The following is a 12,749-nucleotide window of genomic DNA, read 5'->3' as shown; positions in this document are numbered from 1 at the left end:
ATAGTTGCTCTTTAAATGTTCTTCTCATGTTTTTCTGCACAAATGAAAAATTTTTAGTTACAGAAATTACTTTTAAGATTAGTGTATTTAATTTACTGTGCAAATAGCATATTTCTGTATCATGTAATAGTATTGCTGTATCAATTGCAGTTTGTTAGACATTTATTATCAAGCATGATACATCTAGAAATGAACTAATTCAACTAGTACTTACTTTGAACCCTCTGTGAAGTCGATCTTTCATTATCGCTATAAATTCTTTATAGGATAATTGGCCATCGCCATCTTCATCAAAAAGTGCGAAAACCGTGTCGATAATATGATTGCTAAGTACACTTCCTGTACAGATTTTTACAGCGCGTTGGAATTCACCTGAAAGGAAAAATTTACCGATATACGATTGTTCATAATTCATACTTAGTTTGTTTTACAACCTTTTGATATTGGATGATCTGCTAGGGTGTACATTCGCATAGCTATTGAGAAATCATCAAGGTTATTCAGGAACTGGTAAAAACGTCGAAATTCTTCAAATGTAATTCCAATTTGAAGGTCTGGATTCGACAGTATTCTATCCAAATACTTGTCGTATCTATAAACAAAAAATACACAAATCATGCAAACTTTGTGTTACTCAATACAATTAACGAAACTTACTTTAGGTAAATTAAGAACTTATGGGTACCTATTAAAAATGAAGGAAACATCGTGCATTTAATACTAAATTCTATTAGTTTCTATTATACTAAATCGGTATGTTTTAATTTTGTAAGAAGCTACAAGGTAATGAATATAAGGTAGTAAAAATTCGTTTATCATAATGTAACAGGAAACAAGCTTTGATTAAATAAGTTGTTTTACTGTAATATGTATGCATGACATATTGGAATAAAAAAAATTAGTATTTTAATAAATAAAAGTGTTGTTTAAGCAGATGGTTTTTTACGAAGAATGTTCAATAGAATAAATATTATACTGACAAAGATAGTTATCGATTTGGAGAAATTTATGTCGCGTATAGTTCTTAAAAAAATATTCGACGAGTACTTTTTTTAATCGGCAATCGTCCATGTGGAAGAAGTGAAATTGAGATTCGACGAGATTCGTTTCACTTCAGTCCCTTTATCCTCAATTTGAGAGAGCTGTTTTCATCCCTTCGACATGAACGATTGCCAATAGAGAAAATTACGCGTGGAATACTTTTTCGAAAATTACACGCCAATTAAACTTCATCAAAATTAGTCTGCCTTGAAAAATAATCTCTCTTGTAAAAAGGAGAAAACTTACTCGTCAGTATCCAGATGGGTATATCGCAACAAAATTTTAGCAAAATTTAATTCAGAGATGTTATCGCGACCTTTGCTGAATTCGTGGAATTCAAGTTCTAGAACTTCTTGCTGTAAATTTTCCATGAAACGTTTGAAGTCTTCGAACTTCAGCTCATTCGAGCCATCTTTCCCAAAAAAGTGTATCATTAGAGTCGTATCAACTGCATGCCGTCGTTGCAAGAGCCCTGAAAATAACATTAATTATTATTAGTATTTTATTTTTATTAACTAATTTATTTTATTTTTTATTAACAGCGCCGATTTCTTTATTTTTTTTTATTTTAAGGCTCTAGAAGACGTCTTACTAACTTTTTAATAGCGCTAATTATAAGTAGTATCAATATTTTTATTTATATGCAAGTTTGGTCACGTGAAATCTAGTTATCTTCTTTAGCTATGGTGGTACGAGACAATTTTTATATGTAATTTAAATAGTTTTAAAGGGTGAATAAGATAGAAGAAAAATTTTTTTTGGTGGAAGAAATGGCAAAAAATGAAAAGTAGTTTCACATTTGATTTAAAAATTTAGAGTTCAGTAATTTTAAGGTCATATTATTATGCATGTTTGAAATGCAGTAGAAAATATATACATTCATGTAAAAAAACGCAGATCACATTAAAAAAAACCAAAAAAGAAAAAAATTCATAGCTACATAGAGAAGATAATTAGGTGACCTCTTTTACGTGGCCCACCCTGTACATCCTTCAGTTAGTAAAAGTAAAATTAGGGAAAAAGAATTATAAAAACGAATATAAATTTACTTCCACGAGATGTTCTTTTCAATGGATGGTTCTTTAGTTATATGGAATACTATAATTATAAGAACCTATCACCTGTTCATCGTTGATATATTGAATCTGAATATCTTCAGGAGTGGTTTGCCTTTCCGTTAGAAGGTCTAACTTTTCTTTCGTTTCGGTGCCATGGCGTCCTCTCCAAGCGTGGCTGAAGACCTTTTCCATCTACTCAAAATAACAGAATTATAATAATTTATATTTTATAAATTAGTACAAAATCTTTATGGAGAAACATACAGGTGGATTTGCATAATAGAGAGGCAAAATGGCAGCAATGATATCAGCATCCAGTGCTAATATGTCTGAAATAAACGGCAAAAGAGTTAGCATAGCAGAGATTAATATGAAGGCACATGTATCACGTTTCGAACGAAAGTTTATTAGAATTTTAATAAAAGGAGATTTTACATATGTTATCATGAAAATGTTCTCAAATTTTGCAAAACGAGCAAAAAAAAAACACCATTAATTATGAGTTTTGTGTCGATGTGGCGGCAGAATTTGACGTTTTACTTACCCAATTTATGTACAGTACCGTTTTATAGTGATCGGCGTCATTGAAACGATCAAGTATCGTAGTGCATATAAGAGAAAATATCATACAGGCTTTTATGATATTATTAACGATTATTTTATCTCACTTTTTAAATATGTTACTTTTAAAACATGTACAATTAATTTTTCGAGTATTTAATTTCTCTCGAACAGAAGTGATTTACTAGTTAAATTAACGTGTTAACATTTTTTAAGTATTATTTTTTAAGTAGTTTATTAAAATAGAAGCTACCGTTCAATTTTTCAATCCTTCCTCATGTTCATAAGTCGTTTCAAGATTAATTGTTATATCGTAATGTGAACAATTCAATGTTAGCATAAACGTCGTGCAGTCATTTTAAAGTTATTACAAATTTCATTCGTCAATATTTCTTAGAGTCACTGTTAGAAGTTTTTTTTTTAAATCTCGTCTTCGATTATTTATCAACCAAATCTACAAAAAAGAAAATTGAAAATCCAACTAAATATCAGGCTATTAAAATATTTAACAATTAAACGTCTCAATTATACGAACGTTAAGTTATTCTTAAATTATCGATTGTACGTTAAAAGAAAATTATAATCATGAAAATCATCACACAATACCAATGCAAAAAATTCAATTCAAAATTATTCTTAAGTTACCGATCGTTGGTTAAAAGGAAATCACTAAAAAAATTAAATTCACTTAGGAAAAAATCAAACAAATTGTCACACGCATCTACCAGTGTAAATTTCACATCGTAAAAACTTACGTAAGAATTAGAGAAAATTTGTTTTTTCTCATTGACCTGCTGGTTCTTACGAAGCTTTGGTTTATGAATCAAGTCTTCTCTTGGTGGTATTATATGACTTAACTAGTACATAAAAGAAACAATAGAAAATATCAGCGATACTTGTCTAAATGAATATGTGAAAAGGAAAACTAAGGAATAACATAACAAATACAAACGTAAGCCTGTAATAATCGTAACACGATTAAGCAAAAATATGAATGAAAGTATAAATAAAAAAATAGCACAATAGAGTGAAATGATAAACACAACAAAAACAATTTTAAGCATAAAAATGCCCTGAAAAACGAAGGATAAAAAAAGGATAATATAACCGACAAAACATCGAGCTTCTTTAAAAAATAAAAATCCAAAAAATTAAAAAAATCATCGTCATAACACAAAACACTATTGCTAATCGTTTCCTAATTGAAATCGTTCCTTTTGCAATCTGCATATGCTTCAAAAACATCTCCTTCAATTTCACTCTTAATGATCAATTAAGAAAAATTAATATTTGCGTCAAACGTTTGATCTCAGATTAAAAAAAAAAGAAAAAGAAAAATATAAATGGGGAAAGATTATTATCGTCGAAAATATTTACAGTAGGTTGTTAGGTATCGAGAAAAGTGTAAAATTGGCGTCAAACGTTTGATCTCAGTTTAAAAAAAAAATAAAAATAAAAATATAAATGGGGAAAGATTATTATTGTCGAAAATATTTAAAATAGGTTTGTTAGGTATCGAGAAGAGTGTAAATTAATAACACTATTAAGCAGGATTGTTAGATGTCAAATACACACAGCCGTTCCGGGCTGGTTAGGATTGCAAGCGAGTAAAATGAATCATACGATAGTAATGGAAATTGCGATTTCCGGCTTTGATTCACTTTCTCACGAATATATTAAAACTCACTGCACGTTTCGTTTCATCGTCGAGATGCCGGTACTTCAGGCTGCCGCCGAGCAATCGTCGAATCTGCGAAAATTACAAACGCATTCGTGCAAATTTCCAAAATTCTATTCTGTCCTGTAGAATATTCTCCCTTGTGTGTTTCAATCATGTGAGTGTTCCTCGTTTCTAGGATCCCGTGATTTATTTTTCGTTGCGTAGAGATCGCACAATATGTACAGCGAGTTTTGCGTCACTGCATTTATCGCAGTTGATGATACCGATGTTAAAACCTTTGTTGCTCGATACTTTACGTTCTGATTTTATTAGACACTATAATTTGGTTTAAAGAAACTAGAAGAGTTTGGGAAGTTTCAGTGATAAATCTTTATTCGAACAAAATTGTCGTTGTTAATCGTTTATTATATATTTTATTATATGTAAATTATAAAAAAGGAAAAATTAATGGTGTAAAATAGTAAAAGCCTTTTTAAACAACTTTAGTTCATTTTTTTTAGGTTAAATTTATATTTAATATGAATTTGATTTGATTAAAATTTTCTAATTCTAAAATTGTTGTTTGTAAATAAATTGCACCTTGCTGTTACTGGTTTAATTTGTTATCAATAATTCAAAGTAGAAGTTTGGTTTTTATTAACTTTATGTAAAGTATGTTTCAAGTATTTTGCAGTGAACATAAGTATTCTTAAATTTTTTAACACTGCTTGTGTAATTTTATTGTATTATTATTTTGAAGTTTGCATTCTAGCAAGAATTTTGAAGGTACTAACGTGTTTCGTTTAGCTTCAAGTAGAACTACGGGTGTAAATTAATTTAATAATTTGAAAATAATCGAACAAAGTTTCACATGTATATTGCATTGCATTTAAATTATTACAGTAAAAGCTGTCGTTGCACCTTATACGTGCCATATAAGTATTTATGTATGTAGTTGCATTGAAAATAACAAACTGCTGAATTAAATTGTTCGAAAAGCGTGCTTATAATAAATTTTTTAATCAATATGCCGGTATTACTTATTTCAGCAAAAGAAGCAACCTAATTTGCATTAAGTAATCTAATTTGTAAATTTTAAATCAATATTCTAAAACATTGATATCTATAATAAAATTTGAAATAAATATTCTAAATTCAAAATCAATATTTATTTTAGCAAAAGAAGCAATCTAATTTGCATTAAATATTTTAATTTCAAAATTTTGTTTCATATTATCTACTATAGGTACATCATCGAAACATTTCTTAAAAATTCTGCGAAATAAAGTCACTGCGCCTATAATTTCTTTCAAAGATTTTTATCGAACAAATATGCATACGATTAAAAAATTCGAAAGATTCATATTATTATGATAAATGCATGCGAGAAAGCATAAAAAAAAATTATCTTACCACAAGGAACTCGGTTTTGTCCACGCGTTCATTTCCATCCGTGTCGAACATGTTAAATGCAATTCGAAAACCTGATTTAGGTTCTGGAATGAAAGTCTCCTTTATTTTTGTTGGATATATACGACGATTAAAATTTGTATTGAAATATAAGTATCTTATTAGACTGCTTTCGTTAATAACAAAGTCAACAGATACTTACTGATTAGAATTGATAGAAGAAACAAATACTCCGTGTAAGAAATTATTCCTACAAAAACAACGAGAAAACATTTATTATTAATTAACATTTTCAACATTAGCCTAAAGATATTATATGTACATAAAATGTTATAATATTGCATTAAAGCAGAAGTTTTGTATTCTCAATCGATTCATTTGCTATTCAGTTTATTGAATTTTTATTAGGAGGAATTTTATTAGAAATTAATTCAGTGTCTTTTCTACAGAGAATCTTGACGACTTTATCAGCTCAAAAGTGATATATATTTTCAGAGAGGTAATTTGTCAGTTACCCGATAAATGGGTGCACTGTGATTTAATTTACATTTCTGCGCCAAACAGTTAGTATCATATCGTTACCTTAATGCCACAATTAGACGTCTTAAACTCATTAGTAGAATGACCAAGTTCATTACCGAGTTTAGGCATCGAGTTAATCATAAACTTATCCACTTTGAATATTTCCAAACACTGCTAGAATTGTCTACTTTTAGTATACCACAGTTGCAAAGAAAACACGACTTGTGCTACATTTTCCACGAGCTAACCAATCTTCATCAAATATTTGCTCCAAGACGCATCTTTCACAATAGAACTGGACCATTAATTAAATAAAAACCTCGCTACCAGAGCTTTATTATTATTTTCATCAACTAATCCTGGGCTTCGAAACGTCCAGATGAATCTAAAAGAAGCCGGCACTTCGGAGGAATTGATATCCATTTAAGGACAAATCCACTTATGGGAAAATGATGTATCGCGCGCGAACGGGTTCCTCCGTTTTGTTTGCGGCGAAGTCCCGATAAACTCCCGTACTAATTTCCACGATAATCGCGTTAACTCGGAATCTAAGCGTAACAGGTTGTACCACGAACGACGCCGTGGAATAGAGTAGCGACGGGCAACATTTAGATACGCCCCATAGGGTTCTAGGCATTTACTTCGAGGCATCCCTTTTTTTTCTCGCGGTTCGAGAAACGCCAGTAACTCAGACTTTTAACGGCAACCCAGACGGGACGGGGGATATTCGTCCAAAGCTAAATTTTGATCTCCGTCGGTAACACATCCTCCACCCATCGCGTGTTTTCAGCTTTGTGTCGGACGGCCGCAGAATCGATTTTATGTGCCATAAGCACTCCATAAAACGCTTTCACGGCTATGAAAGCCGGAGGAAAGTTTACGAAGCGGAAAACGAAGAAAGTGGGTGGAAGGAAACGGTCGACGACAAAGCTCATCTTGGCTTGGACGATTCTCTTTCTTCCTCTTTCACTCGCATTCCAATCGGGAATTTCGGATTAAAACCCCTCCACTGTGAATGAAGCTATTCGCCGAGCAAGGTCGGCGAACATCAGAAAAACTCGACACCACGTCCCCTCCGGCTGAAAACTGTCGTTTAGAATGTGTTATTCTTGTTTCGGATTGTTCTACAAAGAGAAATTCCTTTTGGTACGATTTAAGAGTGACTTTTGTAAAAGTTCGTAAAAGTTGGGGAAGATTTATTCATACAATTACTTCGTTTATTACTTTCTTTTTTAAAGTTTCTCTCTCTTTTTTTAGAAACATTTACAGTTTTAGGATAAGTTCGAGAAGAAATGTTAATAGTAACGCAAATATTTGCATAAAATTGTTATGTATTAGGTTGGTGGATATAAAACTTTAGATACATTGTGTTTCTACCAATTTATCTATAATTATTTCAAGGGACTAGAGTAGAAGTTATATTCAAGTTACAAGAAATTCTGAATATATTAAATTAATTTGTAAATTAAGTTAACTGTATTGGTTTTTACCAATACTTGCATTCGTTACAATTACTAAAACAATAACAGAAAAGAAAGAAACAAAGATAGAACTTTATTACTATTCATATCAGTGATAATACAAATAAAACTAACCATTCCAAATTTTCCTCAAAAATATCAAGTTCAGTTACTTCCATACTACAACACTTCAATAATTCTTTTCACTTAATCATTTTGCAAACTTTCATTCATAAATTTCACGATACGTTCTACAACCTAAGAAGAAAAAAAAAGAATATTTCTCTAAGAGCCAAGTCACACGTGGACAATGTTTGCACGCGACTCCATTCATACCGTTTCACAACTTGTTGTCTATAAGAAATGTTTCTTTGCAGCTGAATCATACGCCGTAGGTGTGCGACTTTTACGCGACACTTCATTCATAAAATCCGCGCCGCTCATTCCGTTACGAGGTACTACTTAGTGCACGTACGTGCAATAAGGAAGTATTCCATTTAGTCACGTTTCGAATAGGTTTCGAATAGCGAACAAACCGATATTGGCAGTACCGATTGCTTTGTTGCTTTTAGTATTCGCTGCCATGACGTACTACTACACAGCGCTATCCCATAATCGTGTAACGAGTGCTCCTTGAAGCACGGCCTCGTATGTTGGGGCCCATGAAATTCTGGGCTCCACGCATACACACGAGCAAACATTGTGCTGCTACGGAAGAAAAAGAGAAAGTGGGATACACAGAGAACGACGGAACTCGTTTATTAGAGGGAAGTGTGAAACTGGCTCCGTGCGCGATTATTTGCATTTCCATTAACGCGACAAACGTGCGGTGAACGCACAAAAAGCCAGGAAGAGGCTCGAACCAGCTACACCGCCGACTCGTTAACGACACTGCCCTGTTATTTCGACCGTCGCCGGGGTGGCGGGATTAATTGCCTCACCGATCTCCAGGCCGTTTGCGCGAGACCTTTATAAGAGAGCTGCTCGAGCATTTTCTAAAATGCAACGTGTCGAATTTTCACTCGAAATTCGAATATTTATTCAAAATTCGAATTTTTCTGTGACATTTGTATGTGCATAGATGAACGATGAAATGCTACCTGAATTAATTAGACACAACCGAGTACTTTCTAAAATGCAACGTGACGAATTTTCATTCAAAATTAGAATTTTTTTCTGGCATTTGCATATGCATAGGTGAACGATGAAATGCTAACAGAATTAATTAGACACTGATTTTGATTCAAAATTCGAATTTTTCTTCGACATTTGTATGTTCATCAGATGAATGATGAAATTTAAACAATAAAGTTAAATAAATAGTGTCTGTTCATTTAAGACAAAATTGAATATTTTAGGTTAGAAGATGGAGTAACCAAGAAGAATAAATTTTAGAGTTAATTAATAACGTGTAATATTTGCATTTTACAGCGGGAAGAACAAATGACCGAGAAAAGAGAGTATGTCACGTTTCATTATACATACAATAGTTTAGTCGAGCAAACAATTAAATTTATAGACAATTTTTCAAATTTCACTGGTGACTTGCGTTAGTGGTCGTATTTAAATAGAGTTGCACGTGAAGTTCTATTGGTATTTCATTTATAAAATACATTCTATATTAACAATTTATTAGAACGACAAATATGCACGCACCTTTAATTAAATCGAGCGATACACATTTTTCCTTTAGAACAGAATAACACATTTTTTCGTGAAATTCTAATTCATGTAATCGCAAATTTGAAACTACCTTAATCTTACTTTACTACACGCAGAACTATGTTGAAAAATTATCAGATGCGAGATAATATTTACTGCAAGAAGATAAGATACGTTTAGCGAAACGTGGCAATGTTTCTTTTTCTACAGAATAATTTCCATCCTTGAGAACGTATACCGTCTCGTCGTTCGAGAGACATTCGAAAGACATAGTCGTCACGCTGTACACAAACTTAGGGCGTCGTTAAAATTTTTCCCCCCACGGACGATATAAAAATCAGAGGCGGTATTTTCTAAACTGCTCACCTTTGTCTCGAAGGTTTCTGAACATATGTGGATTTCCATGGCGCAGCGTGGGTATGGTGTTTCTCATCACATCCAGCTCCTTGTCAGTTAACACGCGTCTCTTCAGCCTCGCTAGAATATCACCCAGAGCTTACTTATTTATATTACCCTAGTTGATCAAGGGATCGTCGTTTCACTGCACTGTCATTGCCAGTTTGCGTAGAAACTGAATGCATCAAAGGAAACATCGCGTAAAATCGTGTATTTAGAATATTTTTTCTACATAGAGGACCATATGAGCCACTCAGAAGCCAAAATGATTAACTGCATTTTTTGAAATTCTTCCAATTTTAGTCTCAAAACACAAGCTTCACCTTTCATAAATAAAAATAAATTTAATAAATTTAATTCGATGGAGTTAGTCATTTTGGCTTATGAGAGACTTATATGTGGTAGAATGAGAATAAATTAAAATAGAACATCGAAGAATTTTTTGGGTGGTTTCATGATTTTTACATTTTAATAGACGAAGTAAACTTCTTAGTTGGAGTTGCACGGAACAGTGCAATTCTTGCACGGAATTTGTAAAGTTACACGAATAAGTAAATTTGGGTCAAATTGATCATATATTTACAAGAAATGAGTATAAAAAATTGAAACTCAGTTTGTTTAATTATTACGGCGTAATATTTTAATGATTTATTAAACTTGTACAATGTAATTTTAATATTACATTGAAATTGTATGAAATATTGTCGCTTGCCTTGCTCGGTCCTGAGCAAGACTATAAAATGTTTTCTTTTCGTGTTCGACCACTTCGCGGTATCGCATGAGCTCGCGATAATATAGAGTTGTCTCTTGATTTATAATATCTAGAATTATTACGCTCAATTTGTATGCGTTCGCCTAAAGGAAGGCTGTCTAAACTTTCTTCTGAATCTGAGCTTTCTTTATCTATTTCTGTTTCTGTTGCATAATCTTCGTCTACGTCACGTCAAAAATATCTTCACCGTATTATAAATTTTGTTCTTTATCGAATTACAAGTGCTGCTAGAAATAAAAATAGGTATTGCAAATACGTACTGCCTTTTTGGCACGTAATCGTAGAAAATGAAATTACATTTTCAAGCTGCTTCGAATGCAAAGAATAACGTGCTGCACCGGTCTTTAGAAGACTCGAACTGAATTCATTATGGTTGTATTACGAAAAACAAAAGAGCACGTAGCGTTCGTGACAAAAGAATATGCAACAGAAGAAGTATAACAAAAGATCATCGTAGTGACTTACTGCATACAATATTGATTCAAATTGACCCATAAATTCCATAAGTGTGAATGAGAAATTTAATTGGTTTCCACTAAAAAAATCGTACAAATTTTGTTCTTCTTTGCAAAGATATTAATGTTTATTAGATATTTAAGGATATGAAAAAGTTTCAGTCCAAATGCAATACATTCCATAACAAAAGAAAAAGAATCTATGACTTGATTTTGGGTCAAACGAACCTAATTTCCGTACAAGGAATAAAGTGTTTCACACATTAGTAAGGTAACACATAACAGGTGTGGATTAAAGCGATTGTTCTTGTAAAGTGCATTGGTTAAAGTAGGTTATTTCTTTTTCAGTCTTCCAGGCAAGGAATTAAATGTTAGTGATTGATATAACGGTGTATAAAATTATAAAGAAATGTAAAAATATATTAGGTGTACAAATTAATTCGGTTTGACTCACAATCGACGAGAATTCTTCAGTTACCCGAAAAAATGAACAAATGGTCATCTAAAATAACGGAAATTATTTTAAACATTAAAATTGAATTGGATTTTTTATAAATGAATATTGAAGTTTGCGAGACAAGACACCGAATTAATGTGTTTTGTTCAGTGAGTGCTTGGTAGTCATCTTTATCAATCTCGTCAGTGCTACTTAACTCATTGCAAATAGTCATTTAAGTTGTATGTTCATAATACACTTGTATTCAGTGGACTTCGCAGCCTAACCATATATCTTTGCCTCATAGAACCGTACACAAACATTATTAACATGTAAATAGCTATCTGTGCAACTTTATGAATATTGTATTCCTTTCTTTAAGATCTCCCGTTAATTAAACGAAAAATTTGATCGATTGCAAAAACGAACTTCTTTAGACATACACTTCTTATTTCGCGATGTTGGTAAAGTAGAGTAAGGTAATTTTGACATTCGATAAAAATGTTAAACCACCATTTAACATTACAAAAAGACCAGGAGACATGTAATTTTAGTGTTTAAGCGAATCACTTTTTATATTATCTTTAAATTACAAGCAATTATATTTTTTTAAATTTACATACACAAATAAGCACGTTAATAAGCCAATTTTATTCATCTTAGGATATATTAAAATGAGTATCTGCTATTTCGTACAAGGCATTAAAAATGATTATTTGTTGAACGCGAGACAAATACGGCAGAAAAAAAAGAACCCGCACTTATTTCGTATAAAATTCAATTTTATTCATAAAATGAAACGTCATCGTACAAGGTAGCACCGTTCGTCGGCAACACTGCTATCTTTTACTACTTCGTTTTCGATGTTGCATTATGCAAAATACAGGGGCATTTGTTATCAAAGACAAAGAGAGTTATTATCGTAAACCGGCGTAGTTATTACAACTCCTGCGAATTTATTTAATACTCACGTCTGGGCTCAGGTTCAACAACACTGTCGAGGAAGTCCTGAGGCGTCATGTACAGTTGCCCATCATATTCCACCGATGCAAATTTGATAAATCTTCGTTCTCTCATAGTCAGCTTTATTGCTTTCTGTGTTTCGTCCTCCTTCTGTGCAACAGAGTAAAGAGAAAAGATCAACTGTCGATCTATAATTCTCTTTTTTATTGTTAATAGTATCTAGTAGCATAGTTTCTCTAATATTTTTATCTTTCTTATTTACCAACTGTCGATCTATAATTCTCTTTTTTATTGTTAATAGTATCTAGCATAATTTCGCTAATATTTCTATCCTTGTTTATGTTGTTTTTGAT

General features: G+C 32.1%; 1 protein-coding gene across 1 annotated transcript in view; it reads right to left on the bottom strand.

Moving 5' to 3' along the window:
- LOC108574510 (calcium uptake protein 2, mitochondrial) overlaps nt 1-12,749 on the bottom strand; it is a 30,459-nt gene that overhangs the window by 241 nt on the left and 17,469 nt on the right. The window contains exons 2-11 of the mRNA XM_017937119.1: nt 12,405-12,546; nt 9,741-9,851; nt 5,933-5,980; nt 5,734-5,816; nt 4,348-4,410; nt 3,416-3,517; nt 2,156-2,291; nt 1,288-1,513; nt 435-592; nt 215-372 (exon numbers count right to left, since the gene is read on the bottom strand). Coding sequence (XP_017792608.1) covers nt 215-372; nt 435-592; nt 1,288-1,513; nt 2,156-2,291; nt 3,416-3,517; nt 4,348-4,410; nt 5,734-5,816; nt 5,933-5,980; nt 9,741-9,851; nt 12,405-12,546 — 1,227 coding nt within the window. The remainder of the gene's footprint in view (nt 1-214; nt 373-434; nt 593-1,287; nt 1,514-2,155; nt 2,292-3,415; nt 3,518-4,347; nt 4,411-5,733; nt 5,817-5,932; nt 5,981-9,740; nt 9,852-12,404; nt 12,547-12,749) is intronic.

This window comes from Habropoda laboriosa, unplaced genomic scaffold (genome assembly GCF_001263275.1).
Source record: "Habropoda laboriosa isolate 0110345459 unplaced genomic scaffold, ASM126327v1 scaffold193, whole genome shotgun sequence".
In the NCBI taxonomy this organism is placed as follows: Eukaryota; Metazoa; Arthropoda; class Insecta; order Hymenoptera; family Apidae; genus Habropoda; species Habropoda laboriosa.
This window is presented reverse-complemented; position numbering and strand designations above follow the sequence as displayed.